At 26.5% G+C, this 23,115-nt stretch overlaps 2 protein-coding genes across 2 annotated transcripts in view; both read left to right on the plus strand.

The window, feature by feature from the left end:
- The first annotated feature begins 203 nt into the window (after window positions 1-203).
- Window positions 204-23,115, plus strand: part of LOC111634884 (isocitrate dehydrogenase [NAD] subunit gamma, mitochondrial-like) — a 34,441-nt gene continuing 11,529 nt past the window's right edge. Inside the window, exons 1-9 of the mRNA XM_023379720.1 lie at window positions 204-362; window positions 5,907-5,963; window positions 7,483-7,586; window positions 9,417-9,532; window positions 10,973-11,030; window positions 13,264-13,396; window positions 16,728-16,861; window positions 16,989-17,091; window positions 22,665-22,811. Coding sequence (XP_023235488.1) covers window positions 282-362; window positions 5,907-5,963; window positions 7,483-7,586; window positions 9,417-9,532; window positions 10,973-11,030; window positions 13,264-13,396; window positions 16,728-16,861; window positions 16,989-17,091; window positions 22,665-22,811 — 933 coding nt within the window. The 5' untranslated portion in view covers window positions 204-281. The remainder of the gene's footprint in view (window positions 363-5,906; window positions 5,964-7,482; window positions 7,587-9,416; window positions 9,533-10,972; window positions 11,031-13,263; window positions 13,397-16,727; window positions 16,862-16,988; window positions 17,092-22,664; window positions 22,812-23,115) is intronic.
- Window positions 17,905-19,798, plus strand: LOC111634883 (KRAB-A domain-containing protein 2-like). Its single transcript, XM_023379719.1, has one exon. It carries the CDS (start codon window positions 18,280-18,282, stop codon window positions 19,648-19,650), a length of 1,371 nt encoding a protein of 456 aa, XP_023235487.1. The 5' UTR covers window positions 17,905-18,279; the 3' UTR covers window positions 19,651-19,798.

A 23,115-nucleotide genomic window follows, 5' to 3' on the forward strand; every position in this document is an offset into this window, starting at 1 on the left:
TAATTGAATTATTTTTATTCACAATATTGAATTTTTTAATAAGATTTTATATTTTTTTATATTATAGATTCTTATATTAAATCCATTTTTTTTCCATTAATGTAGGGTGGCAACATTTAAAAATTTAGAAGTGTTAAATCAATTATTTTAAATTTAAAAAAATGCAATTTTATTAATTGTAATTTATTATTCATTAAAAATTAATTTTAACTCTTCTGAAAATGCAGAATCATCGATAAATCTAATGTAAAAAATTTGTTAGAAAATTAATAGATTTCAAGATGGTCGCCTCCAATGGAGGAAGGAGTTTGTTAGCTTTGACGAAAAATGTTTCCACCTTCATTCGCCCTTTTGAATTTCGAGTAAGCTCAATGATAATAACCTAATTTGTGATTATTGCACGAATAAAAATTGAAACGTTAAGATGTTTAAATTTTATTAATTTACTTTCCCCATACGTAATGTAAAAATATCACTTTATTCATATTACAACAATTTTTATAAGCAATATTGAACCAAAATGCATTATAAATTATATAATTTAAGGAAATACATTAATACAATTACCTTCTCAGTCAAAGTTTGACTAATTTTATTAAGAAATGTAGAAACTTTACAAATACTTTAATTAAAAGTAATAAATTATAGTTTAGTTTTGTTTTCTGTGCTTTTTTAGATCGTGATTATGACTGAGAATACACAAATACAGCATTAAATTAGTTATTGTTATTAAAATATTCATGTTGCGATTACTCAAATTGCATTTCATATTGTATTTATATTTTGTTTAGCATTATTTTTGTCTTTTATTTCATTTAATTATTTACACTCTTATAAGATTCTTGTGCAATTTATCTTAATAGGATCTTGTGCTAAAATACCAGCTGACATTCATAATTTGTCATGATAAAAAGTTATAAAAATGAAAACATTTTTGTAAGAATAAGATATTTTGTTTGTTTGTTACTCCCTGTAACAATTTTCAATTTAACTAAACATTAAAAGATTTTTAAAAAATAATTTTTATTTAATAAATTCATTTCTTTTTTGTATGCATAATGCTTTTATAGTAAACTAGCTGCAAGTACCTGCTTTGCTGGGTTTTATTTGTTTGTACATTTATATATAATATAGTTTTTTTTTTTTATATATATATAAAAGACTGTTTCTCTTCCTCTACATAATCTTTCTCTGATTTGATGTGTTTCCCTATAATTTTCAAGTTGCTCTTCTGTCTGATTATTTCTGTTTCATTGATAATTTTCTCATAGTAATGTTTAGATGTACTTCTCTTTCTTCTGTGGTTTCATTTCTCCATGCCATCTTTTGCTTTTACGATATGATTCGAAACTATGAAAATTCTTTCTTACGCTTTGGCATTGTTTTTTATATTTGTACTTTTCACACTTCATTATTCACTTTTCACTTTCTACTTTTTTCTGTTATTCGTACACTTTTACTTATGAAAAATCAACTAAAGCATGTGCATCGCTCTTCGCCAAATGCCATCCCCACTACTCACACATAACTGTCCTCGACTATTCCAAAACATTTTTGAACCTTCTGGCCCAGTTCATTCTAGAACATACTGAATAAATAAAAATATTGTAGAACATTTTAATTAAAATATTTTTTCATATAATAATTCAATAAAAACTGATAAAATAAAATTATTTGTACATAAAAAGTTATTCAGAATACGATTGGTAAATAAAAATAAAAAAAAAAAAATTAAAAAATTAAAAGCTATCAAGATGCAACCACCATAGTGCACGATGGGAGACTTGGGGCTACTACCACACATACACACCATTCATGTGCGATGTGCAGTTTTGGCTGCAGAGTGAAATATAGGCACAAACATGTCCATTTATATATATATATATATATATATGTTAGAATTTTTTTCAAATGATGAATATTACATAAAATATTTTGGTGTGTGATTCAGTATTCTAGGAAGTGATATTTTATGCATGCATTATGTAAAGTTGAGAATCTAGCATAAAAAAATCAAGTTACAATATACTTTATTTCAGAAGCTAAACTCAGGTCTCTGATGTATAAAAACTACAAGTTACAAGCTCTTACAAGTTTTATAATACTTGTAGTTCACAGCAAGTATTTGCTGCTACTGATTATAAGTAACTGTATACAATCAAATTACTTATTATCAGTAGCTTATAACTTGTTATGAAACTTTTTATTCAACAAATTTTGCTTTTTAGATTAAAGCCAGATTGTATTGATAATCTGGCAATTGTTTGGCTTTAATTTAATAATTGGGTTTATGAATGTTTATATTTGTATACATTTTGTTTGTAATTTGTAACAACTCCAAGTGTTTTTTATGCAACAGAGCCTGGAATGTCTTTTCTACAGTTTAAACAAAAGTATTTGCAATAAACCTTGTTATTTTTCAGGTCATATTTTAATTTCAGTGATTTATGTTATATTTGTGATCAATATAGATTGTTTATTATAATTATGTAAATTTATTTTGCACAATAGCTAGTACTCAAGTGCAAGTGATCACCTCCCAAGTAATAAGAACAAAAACTCCCAAATTTAAAATTATAATAAAATAATAATTAAATAAATAAAGACCAATAAAAGTATAAAAATTAATATAAAAATGGTAAAATGTTTACATTTCTATCATATAAAATTATTTCCTAAAAGAAAATAATATATAATAGTAAAAAATAAAATAAATGTAAAAACTTGACACTGTCATTTGTGATTTAAAAAAATTGAAGTGAAGTATATCCTTGAGACTTTTTTTAATGGCTACAATTTATTTGTTTCAGTTTTTTATATCTAGAAAAAAGCACAGCTCAAATGTTTCAGTCTGTTGAATTCACATTTATTATGAATATTAGCACATAAGAAATATTAATTAAAGAAATTAGATATCTTGATTAATGTAGATTTGATCTATTGCTGTTTTTCATTTTCTTTTCTTATGTATTCTATAACTTGTAATCTTTATAAGTTGCCAACTTGGTTAACACAGTTAAAAATGCCTTCCCATAGTTTATATATAAAGTTACATAATAATAATTATTGTAATTTCTGATTGGTGCTAAATGAAGAAACCTAGGAAATTCAGATGAAAGAACTTTCAATTTTATGTAGTTTCAGTAAAAATTTCTACTAGTTATTGGTACTGATGACTTTTTATTAACTAGCTTATAGCAACAAGTTAAATTATACTTTTACTTCTGATAGAAAGGATTTCTGACATATATAACCAGCCAAATAAGTTGAATAAAACTTGAAAATAAAGTTTTCAAGTTTTATTCAAATTATTTGGCTGGTTTTTTTAATTTTCATTATTTTCTATTAGAAATTAATGCAAAAGATTTATAGTAATCTAATTAAAAATATTTATATAATAAAACTAGCAGATGAGCCCGGCGTTGCTCTGGCAAAAAATAACAACAGCAAATATTAGGATTATTAGATTATTTCATACTTTTAACATTTCTACTATATTATATTATAGTATTTGATTTATGTTTATTAAGGTTATCTTAGGTAAGATTTTATCACACCGTGTGCCCAATCTAGCACACTTAAAAATTATTTAAATTGTGTATAGTACAGGAATAAAGAATGAAAATATAGTTCACTTCACGCCAGCATTTAGAAATTAAAAATATGACACTTCCGTGTTGCGGCATTGTCAATAACGCCGCAACACGGAAGTGTCATATTTTTAATTTTAAGGAATAATGAATTTTTAAAATTTGTTAAATTGGTCATTTGGTGTGATAAACTCTTACGTNATATATATTGTAAAGAAATAGGAAAAGTATTTTGAAGTCATTGTAATGTAATATGTTGAAGAGATTAATATCACCTGTTACAGCTGATATTAATATTCTCTTTATAATATTAGTATAGATTTATATAGTATGGTTTATCATAATTTTGCACATTTAATAAATTTTAACTTCCATTTAATCTAAAAATCTATAAATGTATTAATTTGAAGTAAAATTTTAAGATTATTTCTGTTTTTCATGTAAGCCATACTGTCTTCATTCATTTCTTTAGTATAGAAAAAAATAGCTTAAGTCAATTGAGCGAATTAGCAAGCAAGCAATTTGTAGCGATTAATTTCACAAAATGCATTGCCACAGATGTTGCAAAAAATTATTTACATAACAAAAATTGTTTTTTTAAAAATGATTTTCAGATTAAAAAACAGTGAAAACAATAATAAAATTTTGATTGTGTTTTCATTAATATTTTGTCTTATATTACATAAAATGATTGAAGATTATATTTTCATATCCAATTAGCAAGCAAGCAATTTGTAGCGATTAATTTCACAAAATGCATTGCCACAGATGTTGCAAAAAATTATTTACATAACAAAAATTGTTTTTTTAAAAATGATTTTCAGATTAAAAAACAGTGAAAACAATAATAAAATTTTGATTGTGTTTTCATTAATATTTTGTCTTATATTACATAAAATGATTGAAGATTATATTTTCATATCCAATTCAAACTATCTATCTATATCAAATCATATATATATATANCAGGCGGGAAAAAATTCAGAGATGTGCATGACTGTCCCCTCCACAACTCCACCAAAGGAGGCCTCTCGCGCATCATTGGTTTACGCAGAAAAAAATAAGGTCCGATACTTTTTGAACAGACCTTGTATAAGTGACAAAATCCAAGAATATTATCATGATTATGAACTCATACATCATATTGAGGATGATTATTTATTATATTATTTAATTTTATCTTATACTTAAATCTGGGATGTTTTTTAAATCAATTTTAATTTTATAACCATAAAATTAAGATTGATTTCTATTGAATTTAAATTGATGACAAATATAGGATTATTTTATTGAGAAGGTTATTTTTCTGTTTATGAATTTTTTGTAATTAATTAGCATATTATCTTTACACAAACCATGTACTTAATAAAATGAAAATATTAAGTAGATTCAACTCTGATAGGCACATATTTGATTCTATATTTAAGTAGATATTAATAGCCTACATTGCAAAATGCTGGTTTATGATGATTAAATTAAGTAATAGAAACATATAAATAATATATGAATTGTAAATTTATGTTTCTCTGCTTTATTTAGTCCAATATACTTCTTTTGTAACTTATATCTATATAAAAGGGATAAATACACGTGAGAAGTAAAGTATAAAAGTTATCTTTAAATGCAGTGTTTTCCAATTTATGGGGTGCAAGGCTATTACAAGGAGATGTGCAGTTTTTACCAAATTACCATTTTTTTAATACAAACAAATAAAAGAAAAAGGTCAAATCGATGTCAAAAAAAATGAATCAGCAAAACTATAATGCCTAATTCACAACCTTTGTTCGAACAACTCAGGGTCAAATGCTAAAAATCCATCCATACTCTTCCCAAAATATCTTGACAAGAGTCGAGCCCCGGTGAACAATATACTGTATTTAATAAGGTATATTGTTTCGTAGGCCATTAATTAGATCATAAGGACAGTATTTATGAAATTAGATTGTTATGAAAATTGAGGGGGGGTGCAACACTTTTTTCTGAAAAAAGAGGGGTGGAGGTACAGAAAGTTTGGAAACCACTGTTTAAGATATTAAAACAGTTGATAATAGCAAACATAAGTGAATTAGATTGAAATGTGAATCTGTCAGATTATAATATATAGAATATCAGTCAGTGTACATATTGCAATAAATTTTATCAAAAACATATGAAGAGTGAATTATATGATGATTAATGCCTGATAACTTCACACTTCATATGAAAGAATATGATTACAACTCTTTTATATAAGCAAATATCATTAAATTAAAACTTCATTTTATAATTTTTTTAAAAGTTTTTCAAGTATTGATATAAATTAATATGTATTTGTAGAAAGCAAACGTATTACCACTTATTAAGGAGCAGCATCGAGCATTGACTGTATATCCAGTAAGTATGTGTTTATAATAATAGTTTAACATTGAAAATACTATTTATTTTTTCTGTAGAATAATTGTTAGAATACATAATTTTGATAGAAGTATTTCTTTTGTAAATTTTCATCCAATGGCAATTATATTATGAGTAAATTTCTGAAGACAAAGTCTGTTCAAAAGGGACCACCATTTATTTACTTTGTGTTCCAGACTACTTTTTAACTTTTGGCGACCAGTAGCCTAAAACGAAAGGTCAGATGCCAAGAAAGTGTGTAGTCTGGAACATGAAGTAAATAAATGTTCCAGACTACACTACTATTTATAAAGAAGCAATTTACAAAAATGAACAGATTATAAAAATAGAAATAATGGCTTGAGTGAAAAACCATAGGAATTGGATTTTATCATATAAATGTGTATAAGTATTATTAATGTACCATTGATTAAATATGGAAATATAATACTGTAGTTTTTGAAAATATATTTTGAAATATGAAAATATTGATTAAGTACAGTGAGAAATGCAGTTATATATTTTTTCAAAAACTATTTATTATTGAAATATTATTTAGATTTGTTTTATTGCAGTTGAATCTGAAATACAATGCTTTTTCAACAAATAATAAATCAAAAAGTTACAATAGACTCTTGCATTAAATCACTTGTTTTACAACTGCTGGTATCTGTTTGATGTGTGTGACACAGAATAAAATGTGTGAAATACTATTAAATACAATATATTTTTTTTTGAATGTGTGAATATATACTAAATCTGTTTTTATTGGGATGTAATTCTAATTTGTGACATATTGAGCTTAAATTTGAAATGGGAAAGCTTGCTTAATGTCTGTTTTTCAAGGAATCAAAAGATTATAAAAGCAAAGATCTACTATTCTCCTAAATATATACTATATATATTCATAGTTCTACAGAAATGATGTTATAAGAAAGAAAATTGTCATATTTTCCTCAGAACTTTTTCAACATGATTAGTTAACTATGTTTAAATTTTTCAAATGTTAATCTTTTTAATGTTAAAATAAACTTTAAAGGTTTTAAATTGCATTTATCAATAAAACAATGTTAATAGTTAATTAATTTATCGTGTCTATAATTATTATATTAATATATTAAGTCTGTCTTTAATTATTAAAGCCATATTTCAATTGTAGTATATAAATTATCAATTCTACAGACAATTTATAAACTAGAATTAAAAACAGATTTGTAAAGTAAATTATTTAATTAGAATTCATAATTTCAATTATAATTTATACTTTAATTTCATAATAATCATTTAAAAAAATATGTTCAGTATTAATTTCTTTAATAGTAAATAAATTAAAGAAATAAAGTGAAATGTTTGTGATAAAGGTTTATAAGAATTTGTTAAAACCTAAAATAAACAATATTTGATATTTATATATTTTATTAACTTATTAATTCCTTTGAAATTAAAAGTAAACAATGCTAAATATATTTTCCTTTTATTAAATATTAAAAATAATAGTCTAAACAATATTCTCGATCAGGCTAGTCAGTTAAAAGCAAAATATGGAGGTCGATTTATGGTTTCGATGCTTCCTGGAGATGGCATTGGACCTGAAATGATGGATTATGTGAAGCAAGTGTGCAGGTTTGTAAACTTATGTAAATATATATTTTTAAATTATAATATTATAAATTTTTTGTTTAATTGTTACTTGAAGTGTGCCATAATGTTGTAAATACCAAAAGTGCCATAATGCCATAATGTTGTAAATGCCAAAAAAACAAACTTTTCAGGAGAGGTAAAAATCACTTCTTTTAATGAATGAATTCATTTCAATTTTACAATAAAATGGTAAAAAACTCACTAGGTTACAAATTCTGTGGAATATCAAAATGACGTAAATATAAGCTGTAATGTTTTAAGTGTCAAAAGTGACGTGACTTGCACTCTGGCACTTTAAATGTTATATCTTCACATAAATTCATCTTCAAAATACAACCACTTAAAATGCCAATATCGCCACAATATTTTTTTGTGTCAGAAAACATTGTATTTAGAATACAATTCTTCAATTAACACATATTTAGAGAAAAATGGCATTTACAATGTTATGGCATTGCATGCTTCACTTGTTCTCCTGAAGGATTCTTTAGTGATAAGCATAATTCTTTGGTATTGCACTATATGCTATATCGTATAAACATCAACTTAATTGAGGATTATACAATGAGTTTTTTACAGTGGTCAATAATGCTCTTTTTAGGCTTATTATAAAAGGTTTTTCTTTTTAATCAACTTTTTAATTTATTTAACATTTACTTTATACAGTTTATCAATACAAAATTTATTTATCCAATAGTCACTAATATAATGTATTAAAAAAAAAAAAACAGTCAAAGATCTGTAATAAAGGACTAATGAGGAGCAGAAGGCTAAAAATGCATTTCCTGGTAAAATAGTTTGCGTAGTCATTGCATAGTCAATTACTGGTGTGTTCCTTGTGTGATTAGTTCCCTTCAGCAAAATTTATGCTTATCACTAATGTATAATGTTATAAATTCTAGTTATTATGTACAGTACATATAGATGTAAATGTTTTTGTATAATTTAATACATAAGCAGTGTAATTTTCTTATGAAATGTATTAATTTATTAATTATAGTCTCTTTGACTAAAAGCAAAAAAAATGAAGTAGTATTCATAAGCTTTATTTAATTAAATAAGTATTTATAAGTAGAATGTTATTTTTTTTGCATTATTGATAGATTGTTAAATGCTTTTTGTAATTTTGTTGTACAGTACCTCATGGCAGATTGTACTGTTGTACAGTACCTCATGGCTACCTCATAGCTTCTTAGACTAGAGTGAATAGCTACAATTTACAAACATGTAGAATATTCTTCACTAGGATTTAAATAGAGACATTTTTCAAACTTTCTAGTCATTTTAAGAGTTTATTATTTTTTTAAAATATTATTTCATAGTTAAGATAAAATCTCTATTTTAAAGTCTCTCATTTTATGCTTTCCTACTTTTACCAATGTTTTAAATATTCTATTATTATTTATTAAATGTTATATTTAATTGCTGTATTTTTTTATTAATTATATTTCCTTTAGTTTAGACAAAGAATGATGTAAAATTCATAAATTTTGTAATATCAGTGCGTTGCAAGTCAAATTATATTTCTAGAAATGAAATTTTGCTTTATGATGCTAAATTTACAGGAAATCAGTTTGATTATTGATAGCTCTTTAGTGATAGTTTTTCAGGAACAAATTATACAAATTTGAGCTCTTATTGAAGATTCCATTATGGGATCGAAATTTGTCTGTTGATCTTGCTTGTACATGTTGAAAGTTTGAAGACAGTTGATTTTTGATTTAAATTATCAGAGATTTTTTAATGTTTTATATATTTATATAAATAAAAATATTTATGCAATAACTAATTAGATATATGTATTGATTATAGAGCAGGAAATGTTCCAGTAGATTTTGAGGTAGTGAATTTAGATTCAACCAAGGAACATGTAGATCTGTTAGCTGAAGCTATTACATCAATCAAAAGAAATGGAGTTGCAATTAAAGGTATATATCATTAAAAACTTAATTTATATATTATCAGCTTTCCTAAAATTTTACTATCAAAATCTTAAAAGTTTAGGCAAGTTTAGATTATAAAACATTTCTCTTCTTTTGAGATTTTTCACACAAAATTTAATATCAGTATTCAAATAATATTTTTCCTTTTTGGAAATTTTGAAATTGTAATTGGAAATTTGAACATTCTTTTAGACAAAATGGAATAATTATTTCATTGGTGGAAAGTGCAGACATCAACAATGACATAAGATATTTCTGAAAGATAAGACAAAGTTATAGGTGTACTTCAAAGATGGACTTTCATGTTTTAGAGAATGTGTCTGTATCTCTGTAATTTATTGCAGTGTTCTGAAAAGTAGCTTTGTAAATTTTGAATTTCTTCAGATAATATTGTAATTATTCCATTTTTTATAAAGTGATGTTCATATTTTCATACATATGATAGACTGCTATTTTAATCTGAAGGTGACTATTTAAAAATTATTGAAAACATTTGTTTTTGTTATTATTTAGTAAATTGCTGGATATTACTATTATTTTTTGTTATTTATAATTAAATCCAATTTTTTAAGTAGTGAATAGTTTTTAGAAAGATCCATTCAAAAATTAATTTATGATTTATTTAAAGAAGTTAATTATGTTTTTTTTAATTATGATTGCTTACATATCATATCTAAAGTAAACAGCAAAGACAGTTGAAAAAAATAATCATTTTTAATTTATTTGTTTAAACTTTTAAGAATGTTAGTTAAAATTTTTATATTAACAAATCCTTGTTTTTTAAAGTTTATTAAAACAAAAAAAGAATTAAGTTTACAAAATGCTGAATTATTTATTTTGTAACACACTATTGCTAATTACAGTAATTACTTTTACAATTATGCATAGCATGAGTTAATTTACTCTCTTTCAATGTTGTATCCTTATCTTGAATTGATAATCCTTCCTGTAGGATTGTCATCTGTTTTGTCTCAAAACATGAGAGACCAGGAGGGGGATCAAAAATAGTTGGAATTGATTGAGCAGAACAACAAAGTTATTTATAATTGGACCAGAGGAGGAGATAAGAACTAGGACAATGAGAAAAAGAGATAAAAACTAAAAAAAAGAATGAATAACAAACTAAAACATCATTACTATGTTAAGGTCTAATAACATCTGCCAATTAGATTGCTAATTAGATTTACCTGAATGATAAGCTATTCAGGAAATCCCTTAACAAATGCATTGAAAAGTTATATTTAAATGTCAAAATATGTGTATATATAAAGTCCACTAATCTGAAGAATAAAATAAATATAATTGTTATTGTATTTGTTAATTTTTGTGGTAATTTTTAAAATGATAACTTATGTTAAAATAAAAGATTATTATTTTAATTTTAAATTATTTTGTTAAAAATATTATTATTATTTTTAATTTTAGGGAACATAGAAACAAGAGAACATAGTAAATTATTTAAATCAAGAAATGTTGAACTAAGGTAAATACATAGAATATTTAAGTTATTTTATTAAATTTAATATATTTTTTTTAATATTAAAACTATTTAAATGATTTTAAAAAAATATTATTTTGACATATATGAAGATAATGAGATTAATTTGAAAATGTTTTAAAAATTTAATTATTTTAGATCAAAACATATAGTTGATTTAATTTAAAAATTTTAATGATATTTTTAATTGAATTATAATGAAAATTTTTGTAATATTTTCATTATTAATTTTATTATTGATATTAACAATAATATTTAAAATATACATTAACACATTTATGATGTTTGATCAAAAAATATGAAGACTTTATTAATAAAACAAAAATATATCTTTCAACTATTTAAACATTATCGCCCTCAAAATAAGACCCTCCTGCTGCAATGCACTTCTGGAATCACTTTTTCAGTTCTGAAAAGCTGCCATATATGTTGACTGTGGAATGTATCTGAATTCATTTCAGAAATTCATAATAATTTTTCTCTCAAGTCTTAAAATGTCGACCTTTTAATGCTCATGAAGTTGTGGAAAAGAAGTCTGTTGGTGACAAATCCAGAGAGTAAGATGATGAGATATAGATGATTGATCATATAGGGATTGCCATGTATTAAATAATTATTGTTTATATTTAAAATTAATGCAATGGCCCTTTATTTCAGATGTAAATATCTCCAAAGCTTCAGGTATCATGATGGAGTTGCAATGTTTTGATCTCTTGATGATGGAATTAAATCTCACTGGAATTCAATTAAGGCTTTTTGATAGATGTGTTTATTAAAGTTTTAATGCAGTGACGAATGTTTTTAAAATGTGAAATAAATTTTTAAAAACTTTTTAATAAAATATAAAAATCAAACAAGTTCAAGATAAGAAACAAAACATTAACATTACTATGTTAAGACCTATAAATGTGAAGAATATAATTTACATTTGCCCTGTCTCATTGCTTCCTTTGTGGGTTATTGTAAAAAAGTATCATGCTAAAGTTAATGATTCAGCTTTCTTGAAATTGATCCTTGTATCAAGTCCATTTTAACATTAATTTTCTTTTCTCANCATTTATGATGTTTGATCAAAAAATATGAAGACTTTATTAATAAAACAAAAATATATCTTTCAACTATTTAAACATTATCGCCCTCAAAATAAGACCCTCCTGCTGCAATGCACTTCTGGAATCACTTTTTCAGTTCTGAAAAGCTGCCATATATGTTGACTGTGGAATGTATCTGAATTCATTTCAGAAATTCATAATAATTTTTCTCTCAAGTCTTAAAATGTCGACCTTTTAATGCTCATGAAGTTGTGGAAAAGAAGTCTGTTGGTGACAAATCCAGAGAGTAAGATGATGAGATATAGATGATTGATCATATAGGGATTGCCATGTATTAAATAATTATTGTTTATATTTAAAATTAATGCAATGGCCCTTTATTTCAGATGTAAATATCTCCAAAGCTTCAGGTATCATGATGGAGTTGCAATGTTTTGATCTCTTGATGATGGAATTAAATCTCACTGGAATTCAATTAAGGCTTTTTGATAGATGTGTTTATTAAAGTTTTAATGCAGTGACGAATGTTTTTAAAATGTGAAATAAATTTTTAAAAACTTTTTAATAAAATATAAAAATCAAACAAGTTCAAGATAAGAAACAAAACATTAACATTACTATGTTAAGACCTATAAATGTGAAGAATATAATTTACATTTGCCCTGTCTCATTGCTTCCTTTGTGGGTTATTGTAAAAAAGTATCATGCTAAAGTTAATGATTCAGCTTTCTTGAAATTGATCCTTGTATCAAGTCCATTTTAACATTAATTTTCTTTTCTCAGTTTCTCACATTTATTTCATTTTTTAAACTTTTAGTTGATTTTATATATATTAAGAATCTTGTATACATCAAAAACTATATTTTTATTTGGAACAACTTTACTACATTATAACAAGGTTTATTATTTCTTGACCATCATTATTTCCAAAATGATGTGTGATTAAGTTTATTGTTTCCACACTGCAGATTGTAATTATTTAAAGAAAACTTACAATAGAAAAAAAATGGCAAATAGAGTTATGTACATTAGAAACTTGTCAGCAAGTTTTAAGTAAAATATTTATAGTATTAAGTGATACGTTTGAATATCCCTCTTTTATATTAAATTTGTTTGGATAAAAAAAGCAACTATTTCAAATTTTCTAATGATTATTAATCTTTCAGATTACAGTTAGATCTGTTTGTTAACATCCTTCATTGCAAAAGTCAACCTGGAATAAAGACACGTCATAACAACATTGATATTGTTTTGATAAGACAAAATACTGAAGGAGAATATAGTTGTATGGAACATGAGGTAAATAAGTAATTCTAATATTAATTTATGTTTTGTAAATATAGGATTTAAATTAATATTTAATTATCGATGCTTTTCAATAAGCTTATTTTCAAAAACTATAATATTGCTTTACAGAATTTTTGACAAATCCTGTAGAAAAATTTAGAAAATACAGTTTTTATTATAAATTTTATAATATTTAGGGTGATTCATTTTAATAAATTCACTGGAATAACTCAAAAAATATGTATCCTGCAAAAAAATTTGTTAAACTAAATATGTTAGACTTGATAGCCAGAAGATGACATTGTTGGAAGCCAGAAGATGACATTGTTGGTTTCATCATAGATAGTGCTACAATTGGTGAAAACAAGGTTAATCCCATTTTCTTAAATAGGAATTCTCATTTTTAATCAACACATCCACACAGTAAGTGGGAGTTACAAGCCCTGCTCTAGGATGATTCTTTTCTTCCAGAAAATTCTAAATTTATTATAATTATTAAATCTGGTATGAAATGGCAGCATAACTGCCTATCTTTAAACAAATTATTTAAATTAATTACATAGCTATATTACAACCTGATAATTCATCAGATATTTGATTTTTTTATTTTAATTAAACTTTTAGCAGAATGCTTAATTATCGTAGTCCTCTTGCCTCTCACAGTTTTCTCTTATTGCAGATGATGTTCAAAGACATTTTCATTTTCCTGAATGTGTTAGGCAATTCTCTTAAAATGTTTCACAGTTTTTAGTGTCATGTTCCATAGTATGTTTGTTACAAGCAGTTTGAATTCTCCTAGAATCTTCTCTAGTTATTGGTTCCTGCTCATAGAGAGCATTCTTTAAATATTCTCACAAAATAAAAGTCAGGCAAAGTCAAGCCTGATGACTGTTTCATCATGTTCCACAACATTTTTCTTTCTTTTCAGTGCGTATTTTAGAAAATTGTTTTGTTTGTTTTTTATATAGAATCATAATATTCAATATAAATGAAATTCAGTTCATTTTTATTGGTTGTAGCACTATGACAAAACTAATAATGTCATTTTGTGTCCTTGAAATGTAATATTTTTAATTTAACAAATTTTTCAGGATGCATATTTTTTGAGTTATTCCAGTAGATTGATTAAAATGAAGCAATCTGTCTATATACTGTATGTGTATTTGTGAATGAACACTTATAAAGTTTGTGTATATTCATATAAATAATTATGAAAGAATATTTTCTATCATACGTTAGAAGTAATTATTAATTCTAATTAGAAAAAGTTAAAATATACTTTTAAATTTCAAGTTCAAACCCAAATATCCAACTAAAAGAAATAGAATTGCAGTTAAATAAGTTAGTCAGTTATCCAAATAATTTAATTGCATATCTTTAATAACTAAAAGTATCAGGTCAGTCCATAAGTTCATGCTATTTTATGACCTTGAGAAAAATCGTGTTTTGCTGTTAAAATTGTCAGTCTAATGTGATACTTTTTACACTGAAGTGTTAAATTGGATCTCATTCATATAATACTGTTCAGAATTGGGAACATTTCAGTTGTTTATTTTCGTTAAAATGGAAGTAACAGACGAATATAAGAGACATGTTTTATACTTTTTATTTTTAAGTGATGAGAAAGCTACAAATGCAGCCAAAAAATTAAATAATGTTCATAATCAAACTGTAATTAGTGTAAGGACTGCGCAGAAGTGGTTTGAAAGATTTAGAAATAATGATTTTAGTGTGGAGGATAAGGCTCGTACTGGAAGACCCGTTGACTTTGATGATGATGCTCTCTCTGCACTAGTTGAAGCAGAACCATCTTTAACAGTTGATGAAATTGCAGAATGTTTAAATTCATCTCATGGAACTGTTCACAGACATCTACAACAAATCGGAAAAGTTTCAAAGCTAGGAAAATGGATACCACATGAACTGTCAATAGCTAACCGACAACAACGTGTAAACATTTGCACATCTCTTTTATCCTGCATTACTTTAGAACCTTTCTTGATCGGCTGGTTACTGGAGACGAAAAATGGATCCTCTATAATAATGTGACAAGAAAAAGACAATGGACAGATCGCAACAAGAAGCCAAAACTGGCTGCAAAAGGTGGGTTGCATCCAAAAAAAATTCTTTTGTCTGTTTGGTGGGATGTGTCAAGTGTAATTCACTTTGAGCTGTTAGAACCTAATCAAACAATTACAGCTCAAATGTATTGTGATCAATTAGAGTGTTTAAATGAAAAAAATCGACCATCATTAGTGAACAGAAAGCAGGTTCTCTTGCAACATGACAATGCCAGACCACATGCTGCAAAAATAACTGTAGAGAAACTCAAAAGCTTCAACTGGGAAATTTTACCTCATCCATCATATTTTCCAGATATTGCTCCCAGTGATTATTATCTTTTTTGCAGTTTGCAGAATTTTTTAAAAGGGAAAACTTTTGAGGATGAGAACAATGTAAAAAGGGCCTATTTCTGAATATTTTGATTCAAAACCGAAATCATTTTATGAAGACGGGATTAAAAAGCTACCATCAAGATGGCAACAAAATAATGGTGAATACATTATAGATTGAAATAAAATTTAATTAAAATTTTTTGTTGCTTTTTTTGTAGATAAAAATACACACGAACTTATGGACTGACCTGATAGAAAAATTTAGTGTAGTTTAGGGTGCCTATTAATTATCTTTACAACTTCAGACATTGGTACAGAAATCAGGAATTGAAATATTTTCACACAGTTCTTGTAAGTGAAATATAAACTCTTTTTTCTTTAAAAGTTGAACAATGACTCCATTGACAAAGTTTACATTGAGCTCTGTGCGTGTTTGTGTGCTCCATCATACTGGAATATGACAATGATCAAAAATTGGAGATCTTGCAGATGAGATAACATAAAGATTTCCAGCATGTTCAGGTAAAAGCTTACATGAAAACATTAACTCTAATTGTTTTTCAATGAAGAAAATGAGATCAGTGATTCAACTTTACATCAGTGCACACTATGCATTTACCTTTGGGTTGTCTTAACTTTTTTTACAAAAATCTCAACATCAATCACAAATACACATGTAAGCAAAGAAAAATATTTGTATAAAAACTTTAAGAGTATATTGCACATGCAAAAAACTATGTGAAAATATTTCTATTTCCAATTTTTGAACTTTGTTGAAAGTTTGTTTAAAGTTTTAATGTTTGTTATTGAATAGAAATAAGAATTTTATCATCTTCCATTGTATTAAAATGTTTGTATATATATTGAATAAATATGACATTATTAAATTATTATTGCTTATAATAATAATTATTTATTATTATTTTTTTTAACTTTAATTATCAAAGAATGTTTCTGGAGTTGTGGAAAGTTTAAAAATTATAACCAGGAAAAGATCAGAAGAAATTGCTCATTATGCATTTGATTTTGCTCGCAAACATGATAGGAAAAAAGTAACAGCTGTCCATAAAGCTAACATTATGTATGTATATTTTGTTATATACATATATTGTGATTCATGATAATACTGTACTTTTATAAAATTTTATTATATATATATTTATATAAAAATTCTTAATGATTTCATTTAATTTTTTCTACAATTTCAGGAAATTGTCAGATGGTTTATTTCTAAAATGCTGCCATGAAATAGCTCGAGAATATCCAGAAATTAAATTTAATAACATGATCATTGATAATTGTAGTATGCAGGTAATTTATTTTAAATATAATTATAACAACAGTAGACTTACTGTTGTTGTATTTAATAATTTCAAAGAAATTTATATTTTGCTGATATATGTGTGTTATTTTTATTATAACAATATAATTAAATAGTTTAATATAATGAATTAACTAGAAGTAATGTAATAACGTTTATGATTTTATGCATACGGTAAACGATCACCAACTTGAACTTTGAATAATTTGGACAAATATTTTTGAAAAATTATACAGTAATTTAAAATTTTTTCACAATATAAAAATTATAATTAATGAGTAATTATAATTGTAACAAAGTTATAATTAGCAAATGTTTTTGATATCCGGAAGTTTTTACAATATTGTGCATTATATTACTGTAGTTGATAAGTTACTAAAGACTGTACATTGTTTAATACTGTACTGTCATGAAATTTTTTGAGCTCATTTCCTGAAATAACAAATTCAGCAGCATAACATACTAAAACTCAAAAAGTTTTTGTATAGAGCTGATCATAATAAATTACTGTACTGCGTATTCACCTTTTTGTTTTCCACATCATCAAAGAAAACACCCCACTAATTCTGATTTTCATAAATTTGGACAATCATCACCTCTTATTTGTCTGAGTTAGTGGAAGCTTACTGTATATGTTTATAAAAGGTATGATATAAAAAACCAAAAGAATATGTTTATGGCGTTAATTTATTATCAGCACATATTGTATTTTTGAATCATAAATGGTAAGAGTTTTTAGAAATGTCAACTTTATTACTAAAAAATTTTTTAAAAATTGAATCTTCATTCTTTGTTTGGATGTTTTTGAAATAAACAAGTTTATAATATATATACAAAATGTATTTAAAAATGTATGTGTTACCGGCAAAGTTTGAAATCCGGCATTCTATAGAATGCCTAGGCATTGTATATAATGCCTAAAACTAGCCTGCAATCTATGAAACGATTTATATTTTACAGATTTTCTAGGCATTCTATAGACTGCCAAATGAGAAACCGGCAAAGTATGAAATACATCTCCGTTTCGTTTCAAATATCACGTGGCAAGGCACGTGACTTTTAACGAGCGGCTCAGGCTTAGAATTTGTCAGTTGCACTTTGCGGTTTGTTCGGGAGTGTCAAAATACGCAATTTTACTTAAATTTGTTCAACAAAAAATTAGTTTTTTACTGTGGTCCATGAAAATGGAGGAGCAAGCTGTAGTGTTGGAGAAGGTGTCATGGTCTATAGACATGAAACAACGATTCGACGATGAACTGTGCAAAATTCGAGTTAATGCTGCAAAAAACAGTATTTTCTTAACCGAAACTACTTACCAGAAGTTAATAAATGATGTACAAAAAGCCAAAATGACTACTAAGAAGGAACCCAGGGACTATTGGTTGCTGAATCGCTATGATGTGATGATTGTAGAAAACAAAAGTAAACTCATTTATCCTGTTAAAGAAGGCGTCAGTACTATACAGTATTACGTCACGGACTCAGAGTTATTTCACGTACTTCATGAAGCTCATTTGGCTATTGGACACGGAGGACGTGATAGAATGTTGAAAGAACTTTCAATCAAATACAAAAATGTTACACGTCATGATATTGAACTGTACATCCACCTTTGTGAACCTTGCCAGAAAAAACAGAAAGGTATTAAAAAGGGCATTGTTGTGAAACCTATGATTTTTTCCGAATTTAATTCCCGTTGTCAAGTAGATCTTATTGACTTTCAGTCTCAGCCAGATAGAGAATACAAATTTATTATGGTGTACCAAGATCATCTCACAAAATTTGTGATTCTTAAGTCTCTAACGTCGAAAAGAGCTGAAGAAGTAGCCTACAACCTAGTGGACATATTCTCGTTGCTTGGAGCGCCGTCTATATTACAGTCTGACAATGGTAGGGAATTTGCGAATAATGTGGTGACCAGCTTGAAGGAGTTTTGGCCAGCACTGAAGATCGTCCATGGGAAGCCTCGCCATTCACAAAGCCAGGGTAGTGTCGAAAGAGCTAATCAAGATATCGAAAATATGCTCTGTACTTGGATGCAGGACAACAAATCTGACCGCTGGAGTGAAGGACTACGTTTCGTTCAATTTATGAAAAATAGAGCTTATCATTCTGGGATCAAAAGAACACCATACGAAGCTCTTTTTGGCTGCAAACCTAAAGTAGGGCTTTCTTTTCTACCAGAATTAAAAGACATAAATACAGAGGAGCAGCTAGAAAAAGTAATAGAAAGCGTCAAAACAATGGAAAAAGGTGAAACTAATCAGATTACGCAAGATGAGATTATAGTCGTTAGTGGAGTAAACCAACACGATGAAGACATGCTTACTGAAGAGATTTCCGTTTCTGATACCTGTTGTGTGTGTTTAAAGGAAACAAGTGATGCACTTGCATGCAAAAAATGTCGTCAAAAAATTCATACCTTCTGTGGCCATGCTAGTAAAGATGATGAAATGGATATTTTGTGCACCCTTTGTTTCAAAACTGAAAATGCTATTGAAGGTAAAATAAATTCTAAAATCAATCTGGAAATACAAGCCAAAAAATGAAAATAAATTCGGAAAAAAAATTTCCCACTGCTTCTTTGGGAACTACTGTGCGAGTTCCTATTCCTGACGTCGACAAGGGGCGAGGTGATTCGCGCAATATATTGGCAATTGTAATGAGTGTGACAGAGGATGGTTTCTACCGACTTGGAACTTCTGAAGGAATTTTAAAACAAGTATATGCGAGATCACAATTCACTCCATGCCCCAAGAACTTGCTTAGAATTGAAGATATTCCTGACCATGAAATTCCTCTCCGGTCAGTTGCAATTGCTCAGTCCAGTGGAAGCGGCCAAGGATTCGTCAAATGTATGTGTAAAACAAAGTGCCAAAATATGAAATGTCTTTGCGTGAAAAATGTAATGAAATGTAATTCAAAATGTCATTCAAGCCTACCATGTTGCAACAAGTAGGTTAATTGTAATTTTTTATATGAAAATTTTGTTTCCCTTAATAAGAAAGGCATAAATTTTGTTTTGTACAACTTTCATTTTTCTTTACGTATTTTGAATAAATTTTTTTAATGGCACTCTCATTATTTTTTCAGAATAACATTTGTATTTTTGAGGAATGCACGTCATTTATATAATAGCCTTATCAGAACCTTTTTTCATACTTTGCCTAAATAGCATTTGTCATTCTATAGAATGCCTAGGTATTATATACAATGCCTAGGGAAAGTATGTAATAATTCTCATATTTCATAGATTGCCTAAAAACGCCAGGCATTATATACAATGCCTAGGTATTCTATAGAATGCCGGCTTTTCATACTTTGCCGGTAACATATGGACTAAAATCATACAAAATGACAACATACAAGAAAAAAGTTTGTGTTAACTTTCAAAACATATTCTTCATGAAACTAAGCACTTGTTATTATGATCACAAAGTTTTCTTATGCTCATGCAATAAGTTTTGGCAAATGCTTTGTTTAATTCCTTTGCTTTACAAAAGTATGAATGCTAAAAATATCCTTAAAAATTTTTTAAGTGTGAATTTCAGTTTATAAAAGAGAATTGGATATAGGTTTAAATAATGAATAGAATAGATGGTGTATAGTAATGTTATCAAAAACTACTATATAATTTAAGTGTGTTTATTATCTATGGGACAACATATAACAAGCAATTCATTTCAAAACATTAACAATACAATAATAATTGAACTTAATTATCATATAAAAATAAGCGTTTTTTTTATTGTTTTAAATCACAGTGCTAACATATTTAAAACAATAATACTTTATTATTTATAAAAAGTATGCCTTTAACTTTAAATATACCTTTGTTGTGTCATATTCAACAGTTAAAAATTTAATGTAGAATATGTTAAGAAAAAATGTTGTTCTCTATGTACTGATTAGGTTAGGCAAAAGGTAATTTATTATCTAAAAAAATTTTTGCTTTATAATTTTTATAATTTTAGTAGATTGATTGTAATCAATAGGTACTATTCTTATTCATACAATATTTGGGCAAATGAGAGATAACTTCAATTGTATCACAAGAGTTTGAATATTTTCAGTAGTAACACTTGCACAATGATAGACTTGTAGGAGTTAAATAAGAAGAGTCAAAGGAATCTCAAATGTATAGATTAAACCTAAAAGTGTATCCAATCATTATTAAATATACTGTTATGGAATGAAAATTTTTGCTTTAAGCACTACTTTCAAGGATTGTATATACTAGAGATATCTGTTTCTGAGAAGAGGGTAAACTTTGAAAGACAAGATGAGGGGCTAGGTACAAAGATATAGTCAAAGAATAAGATTTGTTTTGCTTCTGAATCATAGCAACAGACACTAAATCAATGTGAAATTTGCAACTTTTTTAAAAAGAATGTTGTTAAAATTGGGGATAAATTTTGTGGCATACAATATTAAAATCTCTATTAGATATTTGTTGAACAGTGATGTTTGATATCTTGATTATATACATTGTGTTTCATTTTTGCAAAGGTATGTAGAAGAAAGAGAAAATATCTCCCATGCAAAACTTCTTAAGAACTTAAAATTCCCTTCTGGTAGAGATTTGCAAAAATTTAACAAACTCCTTTCTTTAAATAGGTTTTTATAAAAATCATTTCAAGCAAAGTCTATTAATTCTAGTTGACTAATTAAGTTTTGATGATTAAACATGTTTGAGAAAACAAGCTACACAGGTCTGATAAGTATGCTTTGGAGGTCATACTTGGTCTGTGGGCTGTATGTTGGAGATCCCTGGTATATACTATGTTAACTAAGGATTATCTGAATATTCTAGAAAATTTTAATTTTTGGAAAAAAACTAGAAGTGTTTTTTTATAAAATTAAATTTTTTCAGGGAACCAGAAACACTGGAAAAAGAATTGCTGGAAAAAATATTGCCAATCCAGTAGCAATGTTAAATGCTGCAGCTGATATGTTAGAGTATTTACAGTAAGTTCTAAAATTATACAATCAAAAATTCTAAGTGTGTGAATATAATACATTATTTATATTTTATACAGGTTGAATAAACATTCTACAATTTTGAGAAATGCTATTGATAAGACAATAAATATTGATATGGTAAGATATTGTTTAAAAATTGTTTGAAAATTTATTTTATACATTCTGTAATAAATTGAAAAATTGCAACATATTTTCAGTAGTCCAAATATTAAAAAATTTTTTTTACTATTGAGTATATCATAGTAGTATTGATGAAAACAACATATACATCCTTCTGATACACTAATATTATCAAACAATCTGCTATATTGTTTATTGGGCTACATTAAAACTAATTAATAATCAGATACAAAACAATTTGGCTAGAAGTGTGGTTAAGCAAGCCATCATTTCAAAATAAATTTAATAATAATAAATTATCATGAAATGAGATGACTTAATTACCTACATGTTGCCAAATTGCTTTGTATTTGATTAATAATTACCTTTAATATAACCTGATAAATAATTTGCAGATTGTTTGGTAATATTGACATTANAATAAAAATGTATAATTCTAATGATGGATATTATATTTCAGTTGGTATCCAATCCTAATCAGTTTGATGTCCTATTGTTACCGAATCTCTATGGAAATATTTTAAATAATATTGCATGTGGTCTTGTAGGTGGTCCAGGAATAACTTCAGGAAAAAATTTTGGAAAGGAATATGCACTTTTTGAAACAGTAATTATTTCAACTTTAGTTTTCAAATTAAAAGTTCTTGAATTTTAAAAGTTGTAATATATTAATAAATATTATTACTCAAAGATTGCAAAGCCCGATATGTATATATAAACATAATCAAACAATCGCCTTAAGTAATTGGGCTATAACTCCACTAATTTAATGATTAATACTACAGTAAGTAATTTGCTACTAGAGGTAAATGTTAGGTGCCATCTCTTAATTAAATTAATAATTATAATTTTGATAATTTAGAACCATCTGGAAGAAAAGAACTGACCTGGGGCAGGGCTAGAACCTGCAA

Source organism: Centruroides sculpturatus, unplaced genomic scaffold, assembly GCF_000671375.1.
Source record: "Centruroides sculpturatus isolate CEXI.00-Female unplaced genomic scaffold, Cexi_2.0 scaffold862, whole genome shotgun sequence".
In the NCBI taxonomy this organism is placed as follows: Eukaryota; Metazoa; Arthropoda; class Arachnida; order Scorpiones; family Buthidae; genus Centruroides; species Centruroides sculpturatus.